Below are 16,505 nucleotides of genomic sequence, written 5' to 3'. Positions count from 1 at the left end.
TGCCATCCAGGACTTCTATACCAGGCGGTGTCAGAGGAAGGCCCTAAAAATTGTCAAAGACTCCAGCCACCCTAGTCATAAACTGTTCTCTCTGCTACTGCACGGCAAGTGGTACCGGAGCACCAAGTCTAGGTCCAAAAGGCTTCTTAACAGCTTCTACCCCCAAGCCGTAAGACTCCTGAACAGCTAATCATGGCTACCCGGACTATTTGCATTTGCATTTTTATACAGTATGACATTACTCGCATAGAAACTGTGGATGGAAATGTGTTTACTGACTCACTCTGCTATCTTAGAACATGAAACAGCCACATTTGGAAACTTATTTCCTGTTTTCACAATTTGCATCTGTGCCATTACACCTGAGACTAAACAGAAAAAAATAAGAGAAAGTACACTGCGAAAAAAATGGGGTCTGTTCTTTGATCTCTCCACTGGTGATGCCCATCGGGAGAATCTCGTTTTCATCTTATCTTCCTTATTTATTTATTTATTTCTCACAGCTGAATCCCAATTAACTCCACATCAGCAATCAAGTGTAGCGAGCGTGGGTAGTAGGCCACATACAGGTAGATGAGTAGAACCTAGCTGAGCTTCTCTCTTCAGCCAACCGTAGGCTGGGGGTGACATGGTGACATGTCTCAATCATTCTCTTGTTTCATGTAGCAGTAGGTGGTGTGGCCATGAGGTGGCTAGAGGGGACCACTGAGGTTGAGGGAGGCATTGTGGGATTCCTTTGGGTCTGGGGGTCGGGAGCTCTTCCGGCAGCTGCTCTGTAGCAGCACAGAAAACTGAAGATCTCAGTCTCTGACAACACCCACCCACCCTCCCCCGTCCCTGTTTCATTCACCTCAGTCCGTATGTGTCATGTATTGGTTGGTTGTTTGCGTGGGGGAGTGAGGGGTTACTATATATGGCTTCACATGAAAAAATAATTACTTTATGGTAGATTTCTTCCAGTTACTATAAACTGACTGCATATTATGAAGTAAAAACCTTTGTAAACACATTACAATAGCCATTTGTTTACTAAATTATGCATATGAAACATAGAACAAACAATGATTTTGCGGTTATTGTGGTTGTTTACACAGGCAATATTTAATTCCACAAAAGACAATCCTGGATTCAAAGACACAGTGATTCTCATCAAGCAATCCATGCATCATGCAGGTATATGACCACAACACCGCAGCTGGTAGGGATGCTGTTAGATTTGTCTGTGTATTCATAGCTAAATACAAAGTAGGTAAATAATGACTTCTCTAAATATACCAGCACAGAGGTATTGGCCAAGCAGCACTCTCTTTAATGATGTCTTGGCATAGTGTTATATTAGCTACTACTGCTGTATAGAAAGACTGTTTCATCCAACGAGCCAGAGAGCCAGGTTGCCATGGAAACCAAACAGACTCCCCGTTTGCTCGAGCTGAATGTGTGTGAAAGCTCCAGCTTACTTCTTCAGTATTGTATGTTCATTTGTGCATATAACAGGATGGAACAACATTACATACACAAGAAGGGATAACGCATGCACAAATGGAGAAACATTCAAAGGAAAATATAGAAAGGTGTACTGTGGACAGCATAACACTTGCACCCTAATGTTGAATAGCAAAGACTGTTTTTTGGCATACTGAGTTTGACACACTATCTGTAGTCCAATGATTTGGCAGGGTTTATTAGTATGCTGCAAGTTGCAGTAGATTGCTTTGTAAGAATAAGAAACAGTATCTCATCGGTAGATTATATGTCCTGCATTACACTTCTTTCTGTCGGTTCTACCAAACCTAACCCCAAAGCCTCATTGGATATGATTGGAGTTCCACTCAGTGCACATCGTCTCAATGATACCTGCTCAGATTGGTTCATCATGGCATGCATGACGTAGCATTACTATGGTGCTGTAAACACACCAGCACAACATGGAATTTGGCAAACCATTCAACACATACACACCTGCTGTGGTAGTTTATGTTCCTGCACTAATGCTCAGAATAGAGAATTACACATGACTAGCATATGTTCATTCCAAAGACCAATTTTCCCTTTGTCGCCATGGCTACCATAGAGCTGTAATGAACATGTTATTACGATGCTGGATCGTTAATTAAAGTCAATTTCTCCGCTGAGCATCAGTCATTACCCTTGTTGTGCTTTAGTTAATTTGAAGAACAACACCACCAATGTGGGGGAACATTCAGGAGCGTAGGCCTCACAAAAAGACAAATGAAATTTCTACTGGTCTACCAATTGAGAGGTAGTCTGGCACCACGTTGCTATGGTAACAGTGGAGCAGGCTTGGCTGTTGAGCTACTAAAACACTGTAAAATGGGTCTTACATGTTTCACAGTCTCTGGTGTTAGATTTTTGTTGACTCCCTTTCCTACTGTACAAGTACTGTATGTCCCATTGACTGTAACTTACAGCGAACTATACATTCATGTCATGTTTTGGGTTTGTACAGAGGGATATAGTTTGACACTATAACGTTTCAAGGACCATATTAAAACAACCCTGAAGAAGGGCAACATCCATCCTTCAGGACTTCCTGCTGCACATCAGACTGGTCCCACTGCATTGAGGGACAATGTAAACAACAACTGGAAATCCAGTGTGAGAAGAAGCATGCTTACAGAGCTGTCCCCTGGCCCTCCAACCCAACCTTTACATGCCCTGTACCCTGCCCCCTCCAATCAAGCCTTTACATGTCCTGTCCCCTGGCCCTCCAACTAAGCCTTTACATGCCCTGTCCCCTGGACCTCCAACTAAGCCTTTACATGCCCTGTCTACTGGCCCTCCAACCAAGCCTTTACATGCCCTGTCCCCTGGCCCTCCAACCAAGCCTTTACATGCCCTGTCCCCTGGCCCTCCAACCAAGCCTTTACATGCCCTGTCCCCTGGCCCTCCAACCAAGCCTTTACATGCCCTGTCCCCTGGCCCTCCAACTAAGCCTTTACATGCCCTGTCTACTGGCCCTCCAACTAAGCCTTTACATGCCCTGTCCCCTGGCCCTCCAACCAAGCCTTTACATGCCCTGTCCCCTGGCCCTCCAACCAAGCCTTTACATGCCCTGTCCCCTGGCCCTCCAACTAAGCCTTTACATGCCCTGTCTACTGGCCCTCCAACTAAGCCTTTACATGCCCTGTCCCCTGGCCCTCCAACCAAGCCTTTACATGCCCTGTCCCCTGGCCCTCCAACTAAGCCTTTACATGCCCTGTCTACTGGCCCTCCAACCAAGCCTTTACATGCCCTGTCTGCCACCAGAATTGGCCCCTACAGCCATCAGAAGACTCATAGTTAAAGGACAAGATGGCGATGGTCCTCATTGGATACGATGGACAACCAATCAAAAACAAGAAATACAAGCACGTTGGAAAACTAATCAAAATATGCAATACAGTCACAATGGACTACCAATCATAAGCAAGCAATGCCCCTCCACTGCTATAGTGCAGTGGAACATTTAGGGCCCGATTCAATCAGATCCAATTTAGCAGAAATACGCATAGCTGATGTTTTGATAGTGTCATAGGTGGAACTGTGTTTGAGCTGTCAAATACCCAAGTGGCTCCTGGCATTATACCTAAAGCGGACATTGCCATTGGCTACATGGAGTCACATTAAGAGAAATTCCATGCAGTCTTGTTTACAAGTTGGAACACTGGAATGTGAGATGTAATCTACTCCATTAGGATGATAGAAATCCTCATTATTTGAGCGTCATTATTTCTATATAGCCTACACTTTCTCATTCTGAACTTCTAACGCGAGTGGGATGGGTGTGGCTTCGTGACAATGATCACAAGAGCAGCTTCTCACCGCAGCGCAGTTCCACCTCCGACTACGACAAAACATCCGCTATGCAGGTGTCTGCTATCGACTGTTAACGCTTGATCTGATTGAATCCAGGCCTTAATCTCTATACTTAAACCATGTTCCAGGTAACACATCATCCAAACACCGAAGAAAGTCTCAATAGCCTCAGGTTGTCATTACTGTAAGAGAGTAAATTCATCAAATCAAATCAAATGTTATTTGCCACATGCGCCGAATACAACAGGTGTAGACCTTACAGTGAAATGCTTACTTATCCCTTAACCAACAATGCAGTTTTAAGAAAGATAAGTGTTAGGTAAAAAATAGATAAGTAAAACATTTAAATAACAAATATTTAAAGAGCAGCAGTAAAATAAAATAACAGTAGGGAGGCTATATACAGGGGGTACCGGTACAAAGTCAAATTAAATTCCAACACTATGCTGTGTGTTTGTGCAACAGTGGCACATCTAATGCGTTAAAACCATAGCAGCCCCATTTGATTCCACGTACATTTAGAACGGAGTCGACCAAGCCAGGTCTCACTGAAAGGTCAGCCGTACTATACGTTTTTTATTGGATGGAACACAATTACCTTTACTTTCTTTGCGAGGGGAAGGGCCGAGTGGAAATCAATCTGTCAGATAATTTATGCAACTCCCCCCACTCTCTCTCCTACTCCCATTCTCTCCAGTCACTGCTTAGCCACAGTAGAATAACTATTTTACTAGATGGGTGTGGGTGGGGGCGGTCAACTCTGAGAATGTCATCCCTAGGTGAAAGAACTGTATGTATGGACTGTATCTCATTGTAATGGTCTGTGTGACATATCTACCAGGTCAGCCTGTTTCTGAAGTCTCTCAGATGGAGGAAATCTACAGTACCTTCTTAAGAACAGAACACAGAGATGTATGTATGTGTCTTTCGGAGGGGTTGGGTTAAAAGTGGAAGTCAAATTTCGGTTGGACCTTGTGTGCAATTGACAAATAAAGTGATCGTAATCTTAAAAAAGAAAGGCGACCCCCCTCTATCGATTAGACACCTCATGGTGGTTTTGGAGAGATATGAAACATCCTGTCTCCTTTAATGGACCTGGGCTGCACACGTATACCCTGTCTGTCTCATAGGTGGCATTACGTAAGCCTGTTCAATGGGTCGTTTGAAAGGAGAATAAGACAATTCTCCCATCTCTTTCTCTGTCTGTCTGAGTTTCTATCTCACTGCCTCTCTCTCTGGTCATCCTCCATCCCCCACTCTCTACTCTGCCCATCAGTCTTTCACTCTCTCTCTCTCTCTCTCTCTCTCTCTCTCTCTCTCTCTCTCTCTCTCTCTCTCTCTCTCTCTCTCTCTCTCTCTCTCTCTCTCTCTCTCTCTCTCTCTCTCTCTCTCTCTCTCTCTCTCTCTGTCGTTCTCATGCATGCACGCACACACTGACACTCACAAACACACTGACACATACAAACACACTGACACACACAAACACACTGACACACGCAAACAAGCACACACACACAGATGTTATGGTTTTTGATAAGAACAGGTAATAAGAAATAAACCTACAACCACGGCCCGATTCAAATCGTAATCATATCGCTGATTAAAGAAAACCTCCTCTCCATCAGAGGGGTAGTGAGCTCGGTATCTAGTATAGCTAATGAATTCACCCCCAATAGCAAATATCTAGATTAGAACAAACAGAATAAATCATTTGGGCATTCCAAAATGATCCAGTATCAAATTGACTATACAAATATTGTGATATCAAGTCTCCCTGTGGACAGGGATTCATGACTCATTTAACCCCTTCATTGCCACACCTTTTTAATGGAGCTATGTACTGAGGATTCCACTGCATTTAAGATGTTTGAATCTTCCAAATTCTGAGCTAAATGGTGACCAGTGGATATTAAGGGGTTAAACCAGACAGAGAATGATGATGCAACATGTATATACTGTTGCTGAACCCACTTACAGCATGCACCATATTACATATTACTGTAAGTAGTTCTTAACATAAACATCTACAGACTGATTGAAATATAAACAGGGCCTATGATCTGTATAGGCACACCTGTATCTCTGTGTCCAAATGTGATGAGGGGGACAATATTAGCCTGGTCCCAGATTTGTTTGTGCCATCTTGCCAATGGGGACTAGACAGGAGAATATGTCCAGTACTGTGTATACCTTGTTTTGTCGATGCCCTTCTGAAGTGTAGCTATTTATCACAATGCTGATACACTACATGACCAAAAGTATGTGGACACCTGCTCGTCGAACATCTCATTCCAAAATCATGGGCATTAACATGGAGTTGGTCACCCCTTTGCTGCTACAACATTGCTGCAGGGTCTTGTTTCCATTCAACCACAAGAGCAATAGTGAGGTTGGACACTGATGTTGGGCGATTAGGCCTGGCTCGCAGTCAGCATTCCAATTCATCCCAAAGGTTTTCGATGGGGTTGAGGTCAGGGCTCTGTGCAGGCCAGTCAAGTTCTTCCACACCGATCTCGACAAACCATTTCTCTATGGACCTTGCTTTGTGCACGGGGGCATTGTCATGCTGAAACTGGAAAGGGCCTTCCCCAAACTGTTGCCTCAAAGTTGGAAGCACAGAATCATCTAGAATGTCATTGTATGCTGTAGCGTTAAGATTTTCCTTCACAGGAATTAAGGGGCCTAGCCGAACCATGAAAAACAACCCCAACCATTATTCCTCCTCCACCAAACTTTACAGTCAGCACTATGCATTGGGGCAGGTAGCGTTCTCCTGGCATCCGCCAAACCCAGATTCGTTCGTCGGACTGCCAGATGGTGAAGCGTGATTAATCTATCCAGAGAACACATTTCCACTGCTCCAGTGTCCAATAGCGGCAAGCTTTATACCAACCCAGCCGACGCTTGGCATTGTGCATGGTGATCTTAGGCTTGTATGCGGCTGCTCGGCCATGGAAACCCATTTCATGAAGCTCCCGACGAACAGTTATTGTGGTGACGTTGCTACCAGAGTCAGTTTGGAACTCGGTAGTGAGTGTTGTAACCGAGGACAGACGATTTGAAGGGGTGTCTACATACTTTGTATATATAGTGCAAGTTTCAGATGTCAAGGACTGCTGATACATAATCATACTTGTGGTCCATCTCTGCTCTATCTCCGCTCCATCTCCTTGGCAAAGAAGTGCTCTATCTTCAGAATCTGGATTGGAACAGGGACTGTGAGTAAATAGAGTTGTCACTACAGTGCCTTCTGCCCTTGGGTATACAGTTGAAGTCAGAAGTTTACATACACCTTAGCCAAATACATTTAAACTCAGTTTTTCACAATTCCTGACATTTAATCCTAGTAAGAATTCCCTGTCTTAGGTCAGTTAGGATCACCACTTTATTTTAAGAATGTGAAATGTCAGAATAATAGTAGAGAGAATAATTTATTTCAGCTTTTATTTCTTTCATCACATTCCCAGTGGGTCAGAAGTTTACACACACTCTATTAGTATTTGGTAGCATTGCCTTTAAATTGTTTAACTTGGGTCAAACGTTTCGGGTAGCCTTCCACAAGCTTCCCAGAATAAGTTGGGTGAATTTTGGCCCATTCCTCCTGACAGAGCTGGTGTAACTGAGTCAGGTTTGTAGGCCTCCTTGCTCGCACACACTTTTTCAGTTCTGCCCATAAATGTTCTATAGGATTGAGGTCAGGGCTTTGTGATGGCCACTCCAATACCTTGACTTTGTTGTTATTAAGCCATTTTGCCACAACTTTGGAAGTATGCTTGAGGTCATTGTCCATTTGGAAGACCCATTTGCGACCAAGCTTTAACTTCATGACTGATGTCTTGAGATGTTTCTTCAATATATCCACATCATTTTCCTTCCTCATGATGCCATCTATTTTGTGAAGTGCAGCAAAGCACCCCCACAGCATGATGCTGCCACCCCCGTGCTTCACGGTTGGGATGGTGTTCTTCGGCTTTCAAGCTGCCCCCCTTTTCCTCCAAACATAACGAAGGTCATTATGACCAAACAGTTCAATTTTTGTTTCATCAGACCACAGAACGCGTCTCCTTCCTGAGCGGTATGACGGCTGCGTGGTCCCATGCTGTTTATACTTGCGTACTATTGTTTGTACAGATGTACGTGGTACCTTCAGGCGTTTGGAAATTGCTCCCAAGGATGAACCAGACTTGTGGAGGTCTACACATTTTTTTCTGAGGTCTTGGCTGATTTCTTTTGATTTTCCCATGATATCCAGCAAAGAGGCACTGAGTTCGAAGGTAGGCCTTGAAATACATCCACAGGTACACCTCCAATTGACTCAAATTATGTCAATTAGCCTATCAGAAGCTTCTAAAGCCATGACATCATTTCCTGGAATTTTCCAAGCTGTTTAAAAGTACAGTCAACTTAGTGTATATAAACTTCTGACCCACTGGAATTGTGATACAGTGGATTATAAGTGAAATAATCTGTCTGTAAACAATTGTTGGAAAAATTACTTGTGTCATGCACAAAGTAGATGTCCTAACCGACTTGCCAAAACTATAGTTTGTTAACAAGAAATTTGTGGAGTGGTTGAAAAACGAGTTTTAATGACTCCAACCTAAGTGTATGTAAACTTCTGACTTCAACTGTACTGTAGCCTACAGTTTGTGGGGGTGCTTTGCTGCACTTCACAAAATAGATGGCATCATGAGGAAGGAAAATGATGTGGATATATTGAAGAAACATCTCAAGACATCAGACATCAGATCCGTCATCCATACTGCATGTCTGGCAGACATATCAGTATGGATGACGGATCACCACCTCAAGCTGAACCCTGGCAAGACGGAGCTGCTCTTCCTCCCGGGGAAGGACTGCCCGTTCCATGATCTCGCAATCACGGTTGACAACTCCGCTGTGTCCTCCTCCCAGAGTGCGAAGAGCCTAGGCGTGACCCTGGACAACACCCTGTCGTTCTCCGCCAACATCAAGGCGGTGACCCGCTCCTGCAGGTTCATGCTCTACAACATTCGGAGAGTACGACCCTGCCTTACACAGGAAGCGGCACAGGTCCTAATCCAGGCACTTGTCATCTCCCGTCTGGACTACTGCAACTCGCTGTTGGCTGGCCTCCCTGCCTGTGCCATTAAACCCCTACAACTCATCCAGAATGCCGCAGCCCGTCTGGTGTTCAACCTTCCCAAGTTCTCTCACGTCACCCCCCTCCTCCGCACACTCCACTGGCTTCCAGTTGAAGCTCGCATCCGCTACAAGACCATGGTGCTTGCCTATGGAGCAGTGAGGGGAACGGCACCTCTGTACCTTCAGGCTCTGATCAGTCCCTACACCCAAACGAGGGCATTGCGCTCATCCACCTCTGGCCTGCTGGCTCCCTTCCTCTGCGGAAGCATAGTTCCCGCTCAGCCCAGTCAAAACTGTTCGCTGCTCTGGCACCCCAATGGTGGAACAAGCTCCCTCACGACGCCAGGACAGCGGAGTCACTCACCACCTTCCGGAGACATTTGAAACCCCACCTCTTTAAGGAATACCTGGGATAGGATAAAGGAATCCTTCTACCCCCAATTGTAAAGTGGTTATCCCACTGGCTATAGGGTGAACGCACCAATTTGTGAGTCGCTCTGGCTAAGAGCGTCTGCTAAATGACGTTAATGTGCCCTTGAGCAAGGCACTTAACCCTAATTGCTCCTGTAAGTCGCTCTGGATAAGAGCGTCTGCTAAAATGACTAAAATGTAAAAAAAATAAATGTAAATGTTTGATACACGATACACTGTGTGTGTAGGAGCCAGGAGTGTTGTTTATCCGGTCCTAGATAAGATTAAAGATAAGACGTATTTGAGTGAACACATCAAGATCGCTCCAGTGGGTTAAGGGTGACATGTTGATGTGGTGCTAAGAATAGAATAGGATGAAGTTACCCCTAGATGCTGATCTAGGGTCCATTTTCTGTTTCCCCTCTAATAGTTAGGGTTAGAAATGGAGAAGGGGAAGCTGATTCTAGATCTGATGAATCACTCATCAAATACCTGGCAGGGGGATTTAAAATGTTTACATTCAGACAACAAGGAGCAGGCTAAGCCATGTCATATGAGACTTAACCTGGCTGTGTCTGAGGCAGGGAGCGGGCTAAGCCATGTCATATGAGACTTGACCTGGCTGCCTCTGAGTCAGGGAGCGGGCTAAGCCATGTCATATGAGACTTGACCTGGCTGCCTCTGAGTCAGGGAGCGAGCTAAGCCATGTCATATGAGACTTGACCTGACTGCCTCTGAGGCAGGGAGCGGGCTAAGCCATGTCATATGAGACTTGACCTGGCTGCCTCTGAGTCAGGGAGCGGGCTAAGCCATGTCATATGAGACTTGACCTGGCTGCCTCTGAGGCAGGGAGCGGGCTAAGCCATGTCATATGAGACTTGACCTTGCTGCCTCTGAGGCAGGGTGCGGGCTAAGCCATGTCATATGAGACTTGACCTGGCTGTGTCTGAGTCAGAGAGCAGGCTAAGTCTTGTCATATGAGACTTGACCTGGCTGCCTCTGAGTCAGGGAGCAGGCTAAGCCATGTCATATGAGACTTGACCTGGCTGTGTCTGAGTCAGAGAGCAGGCTAAGTCTTGTCATATGAGACTTGACCTGGCTGCCTCTGAGTCAGGGAGCAGGCTAAGCCATGTCATATGAACTTGACCTGGCTGCGTCTGAGGCAGGGAGCGGGCTAAGCCATGTCATATGAACTTGACCTGGCTGCGTCTGAGGCAGGGAGCGGGCTAAGCCATGTCATATGAACTTGACCTGGCTGCGTCTGAGTCAGGGAGCGGGCTAAGCCATGTCATATGAACTTGACCTGGCTGCGTCTGAGGCAGGGAGCGGGCTAAGCCATGTCATATGAGACAAGAGGAGACGACTCAGACTTTATTATCATTATTAATAATAATATTTATGATATTACTTGAAATGAGTGTTTGAACGAGTGTGTAATTTATATTTCAGCTCTGTGTAGTTTAAAGACACCCCATGTATGTGTGAATTTTAGGAATATTAAAGGAGAGGAGGATGTGTGCCAAATGGCACCCTATTCCCTATGTAGTGCACTACTTCTGACCAGGGCCCATAGGGCTCTGGTGCACTATATATGGAATAGGGTGCCATTTAATAAGCGGCTGTTCAGGGCAGGCTAAGGTCCACAGAGGGCTGCCTAGCCTTGATTTCTGACCGGCCCAACTTCCTAGCCTACTAAATATTTCAAGGTGTTCTCTATAATAGTGGGATATGGATTTAATTAAGATTGCACAATAAACTGACTATGGAAAATAAGTTCTGCATACATCAGATTTTTGGTAATTAGTGAAAAGTGTAAACAGCATGAATACTACATCATAACGAAGTCAGTTGCAGATAAATGTAGGAAATTACAGCATGGCAAGTCAACCATAATCTTGAAAACAAGACCCTAGGCCAGAGCATTTGAAAATTGTGGGAGGCAATGTGAATGTCTAGAGAGACTAAGTTAACCATGTAAATAAGGGACTTTTGATGTGTTAAATCATCTGTTTCTTACATGAGACTTTATATATATTCTATGAAACCCCAGAGAAGTAGTGTGGCTTGTCCTCTTCTATGAGACCCCAGAGAGGTAGTGTGGCTTGTCCTCCTCTATGAGACCCCAGAGAGGGAGTGTGGCTTGTCCTCTTCTATGAGACCCCAGAGAGGGAGTGTGGCTTGTCCTCTTCTATGAGACCCCAGAGAGGGAGTGTGGCTTGTCCTCCTCTATGAGACCCCAGAGAGGTAGTGTGGCTTGTCCTCTTCTATGAGACCCCAGAGAGGGAGTGTGGCTTGTCCTCTTCTATGAGACCCCAGAGAGGGAGTGTGGATTGTCCTCTTCTATGAGACCCCAGAGAGGGAGTGTGGCTTGTCCTCTTCTATGAGAGCCCAGAGAGGGAGTGTGGCTTGTTGCTTGTTCCTCTTCTATGAGACCCCAGAGAGGGAGTGTGGCTTGTCCTCTTCCATGAGACCCCAGAGAGGGAGTGTGGCTTGTCCTCTTCCATGAGACCCCAGAGAGGGAGTGTGGCTTGTCCTCTTCTATGAGACCCCAGAGAGGGAGTGTGGCTTGTCCTCTTCTATGAGACCCCAGAGAGGGAGTGTGGCTTGTCCTCCTCTATGAGACCCCAGAGAGGGAGTGTGGCTTGTCCTCTTCTATGAGACCCCAGAGAGGGAGTGTGGCTTGTCCTCTTCTATGAGACCCCAGAGAGGGAGTGTGGCTTGTTGCTTGTTCCTCTTCTATGAGACCCCAGAGAGGGAGTGTGGATTGTCCTCTTCTATGAGACTCCAGAGAGGGAGTGTGGCTTGTCCTCTTCTATGAGAGCCCAGAGAGAGAGTGTGGCTTGTTGCTTGTTCCTCTTCTATGAGACCCCAGAGAGGGAGTGTGGCTTGTCCTCTTCTATGAGACCCCAGAGAGGGAGTGTGGCTTGTCCTCTTCCATGAGACCCCAGAGAGAGAGTGTGGCTTGTCCTCTTCTATGAGACCCCAGAGAGGGAGTGTGGATTGTTGCTTGTTCCTCTTCTATGAGACCCCAGAGAGGGAGTGTGGCTTGTTGCTTGTTCCTCTTCTATGAGACCCCAGAGAGGGAGTGTGGATTGTTTTGAAAGAGGTCAGTGGAAAATCATCAAGGGCCGATAGTGTGCACAGACAAACACATATGCCCGCACGCACGCATGCACACACACACACACACACACACACACACACACACACACACACACACACACACACACACACAGTGGCCACCTCTATCTACTCTCCTAGAGTTGGCAGCAGATCTAGAATGTACCAGATGTACTCTTGTTGATGGCACAAAATGTCATCTCTCCTACCATAGCTTTGATACATGGTAGATGTATCACTCTGACCCAACAAGACTTTCTTCAGTACATTTATACACGTTCTTGTTTTTCTTATGGTCACTATAAAAGCATAGACAACAATATATTATTCTCTGACTCATTGCGTAACCTTTACAAAAATGTATTTGAGAAAATGTCAATCCACTTAATCAGATTATGAATCAGATAATGAATTATCTTATCCCACAAGGCATACCTGTAAGGGAAGCGTATGCCCTCAACCTGTAAGGGAAGCTTATGCACTCAACCTGTAAGGGAAGCTTATGCCCTCAATACAGCTTGGTGATTTAGCTAAACAGAGTGTCTTTCATCCCAGGGATATCATTCTTTCTATGCATGAAACATTGCCCATTTACAGGTTACATTGTCAGGACTTAAATTTACTGTCTCACCTAATGAACAGCTATGTAATGATCTATGTAATTTTAATACGGCTCCTATAAATGTCTCTGTGCCCAGTTTTAATTGTACTTTCTCAGCTGAAAATTAATGTTTTAAATATGAAGGGAAGTCCTGTAATGCCTTCTAATGTATAGTGCCATCTACTGGGTTAAAAGAGTACAGTCAAAAGCTTGAGAAGAGCTTCTCGCTCTCTAGTAATATGCAGTATATCCACATACATGAACAATACAATTTTTCTGAGAAAAACAATTATATCTATGTATTGTATTGCCAAAAGTACTGCCAATTATTAATGAGTGTTTTTTGACCAGTGGTTTACTTGAGTTTGAATTGGTCCATTGACCGATTTGTTGACTAAAGGCAAGGTTATCACATATCTATTGTCCCTTTATGTTCAAATACATTATAAGAACACCTATTAATAATAGGCTACAGTATGTCCAATCAACATGCTTTCAGCCTTTTCCCTACTGAAGAGCATAGAAAAGAATCTTCCTGAACAGAAAAGCTTTTTAAATGACATGTGTGCTTAATAAGTGAGGCAAATCTGTAAGTTACAATGAATCCATCTGCTTCTTACTTACAGTAGACTACTAAGGGAATGAAGCCATCTATAAGCCTTTAAGAACATTCTCTGACATCACACTCATGGGGATTCATGTTGTTACTTAGATAGAACCCAAGCTGTGATTGACATGTCGTTGCCTTTCTATCAATCCAGCATCATCAGGCATCTGTCGCTCGATGAAATGAGGAGCTTTAATGCAACATGCTTTTATATGGAAAGTGTGGAATCTATATAGATAATCATGCACATACTAATTAAAATATACTTTTTATATACCTCCGAGACGTTTTTCCAAACGAACTGTCGCTTGGCAACAGCTAGATGAAATTGGTAGCCCAGACATTGTAGAGCGCGCGCTCATTAATAGCTCAGTGCACAGATCAAATCGAATCTATTATTTCTTAAATAAACTATCAAATACGGTCAGTTTTAAAATATATATTGTTGCAGTTGATTGTTCCCAAAATAGATAAAGAAATTGCGTTCAAGAACCTAATAACATAACGAATGTGGGCCAAGAAGTGGTAGGCAATAGTCTTCTATTCCACAAACACTGGAAGTAGGCTATGCAATAACCTATATCCTATTTCTGCCCGAAGGGAAGTAATTATTTGTATAATTTCATTCTTACACTTTCTTTCTTTCTCTTCCACAGAACTACATCTAATGTATACCTGATATAGATTAGTTTCCTTATCAAGGTAATGACGAAATACGGATAATAAATGTATATAGACTATTAAATGTGGTACCATAAAGGCCTGCACTCAGGGCTTTATAGGTCTTCCAAGACAATTCATTTTCAAATAACAGGCTTGAATGCCTTTTGACCTCAGTCAGGTCTTTCATTGAGATGATAAGCTATTGCAAATGGTGACAATTTTTCACAAAATGTAATAAAACTGTCTTGAATTTGATTAAAATACGAATAAAATGACGAGGGATATTATTCCCCAGTGCTTATCATGCAAGATATTACGCGCGCCTGTGGCAAGGGAGTCATCACTGTGACTGACTGTTACTGTGGAAACCAACTTTACCTTGTCATTTCTCGCACAAGCAAAGATTTTCCCTAATCCACAATGATCTTATTATACAAACACAAACAGCCTACTTTTCTATGTATTTCCACAACAGATATGGTTTTACAAACTAAAATAAGCGCACACAAATTACGCGCTAATTGAGTTGTTCCATGCACCGTTTCAAGATAATTTAATACATCAATTGATAGTTTCGCTGTGTTTTCTATTAATATCTTTGAAGGGGATGAAAATGGTTTGCATTTTGTGTAAAGAGACTTGAAATGGGGTACAGTTGTTACTTACAACAATTGGTGACGGCAAAACTGTTCGCTACTTCCAGATTGTCAATATGGGGCGTCAATCTGAATTCGGATGTGCTGAATTGAACCATTCCTATCCGAAATGCACTGTACTCCTGATCAGCACCCCTTGGAAAGAGTCCACCTGTAATAGAAACAATTGGACATCTCAATATACTTGAGCATAGCGTATTCCAATATGTTGTATTGTTGATTTATTTGACACATTTTCATGACCAGCTTTCATTATGCATTGGCACAATCACTAGCCTACTTGCTGGACCTGTGTCCAAAGATATATCATTTAAATTAACTTATTTGATTGATACATACCAATTTGTACACTTTGAGAGCCACCAAGCGCCAAACCCCATAAAACCGGTAGAAAGAAAACCGATAAATTCATAATCTTAGGCATTTCCACGAAAAAGGTGCCCACATCCACCCAATAGGCTAATGGAGATATTCCTTGTTTACGCAATAATAGTCTATGTTAGATCCGACACATATTGGAGACTTGCTGTCAGGGAAAATTCACTGGTGACTATTTTCTTCTGCAGGTGGTTTTTGTATAGAAAATGAAAATGAGGGCTCTTGCTCCCTTTTTCTAGGTCCAACAGTGAAGGAATGGTGTAGATTAACTGTCTCTCCCGGTCCTCTTTCTCGCCCTGTCCTCCTGCGAGTCGTCGACACCTCCTTTAACACACAGGAACACTTCTCGTCTCTGCTCTGTGCGCTGGAGATCGTTTCAGCATCACCGACAAACGACGAATGTTAATGAGAAGCGTAAAGACACGAGAGGAGCCGAGCGCGCACTCCACTTCACTTTCTCGCGACTTCCAGGGCTCATTAGCGTTTGTACATGTTTGTTTGTTGAGCATATAATAGGAGATTAAATATGTGGCTTTGACTTTTTGAACCTGCTAAGATTCATGGCAGACCATAAGGGCAATCTCATCATCTCCAGGCGTCTTCGTGTTATAAAAGTCATTATTGAGGGTTTAGCCCTCCATTGTATGACACTGCACTAACAATTTAGCAAAGTATGACATGAATTACATCTTGAACCTGTGTGTGCCCTTCTGATAATCAGACTCACAGTCACTATAACAATACAGCATGTGGATAAGCAAACAAATGCCATGCCAGTTTGAGAGTGGCACCTCAGTTCTTCCATGGGTATTGGGTGCCATGCTCAAAAGCACGTAGCTGTGCCAGCTATTGACCAACACCTGCTTCGTAGGCTTGAAACATTGATGCATTGTTGTCTATATCTCTGAGACATTTAATTTTCACTTGATGAACTTAACAAGATTAACTTTATCTAGCTTGTCCAAAAGAAAAACAATACTGTCGCTCACAGTCCCACGACAATAAGGAACGAAAAATAATAAACTGGATCTAGCCACTGTTGTAATTAAATGTCTAGTAAACCAATGTGGTCCTTCATCCAGGTGCGTTCATTTTTTTTCAAGAGTGGTTAAATATCCTGAATCCATCC

The 16,505-nt window shown here is 43.9% G+C and overlaps 1 protein-coding gene across 6 annotated transcripts in view; it reads right to left on the bottom strand.

Moving 5' to 3' along the window:
• Window positions 1–15,755, bottom strand: part of gria2b (glutamate receptor, ionotropic, AMPA 2b) — an 80,221-nt gene extending 64,466 nt beyond the window's left edge. For 2 of the 6 annotated variants that reach the window (XM_041850480.2, XM_041850489.2), the window contains exons 1-2: window positions 15,338–15,754; window positions 15,009–15,149 (exon numbers count right to left, since the gene is read on the bottom strand). In XM_041850480.2, coding sequence (XP_041706414.1) covers window positions 15,009–15,149; window positions 15,338–15,422 — 226 coding nt within the window. In that variant the 5' untranslated portion in view covers window positions 15,423–15,754. Of the gene's footprint in view, window positions 1–15,008; window positions 15,150–15,337 lie in introns of all 6 variants that reach the window. The other 4 variants (XR_005995758.2, XM_041850471.2, XM_041850462.2 and 1 more) reach the window with 4 other exon arrangements.
• Between the last annotated feature and the right edge of the window lie 750 nt (window positions 15,756–16,505).

Source organism: Coregonus clupeaformis, chromosome 3, assembly GCF_020615455.1.
Source record: "Coregonus clupeaformis isolate EN_2021a chromosome 3, ASM2061545v1, whole genome shotgun sequence".
NCBI classification, from domain to species: Eukaryota; Metazoa; Chordata; class Actinopteri; order Salmoniformes; family Salmonidae; genus Coregonus; species Coregonus clupeaformis.
This window is presented reverse-complemented; position numbering and strand designations above follow the sequence as displayed.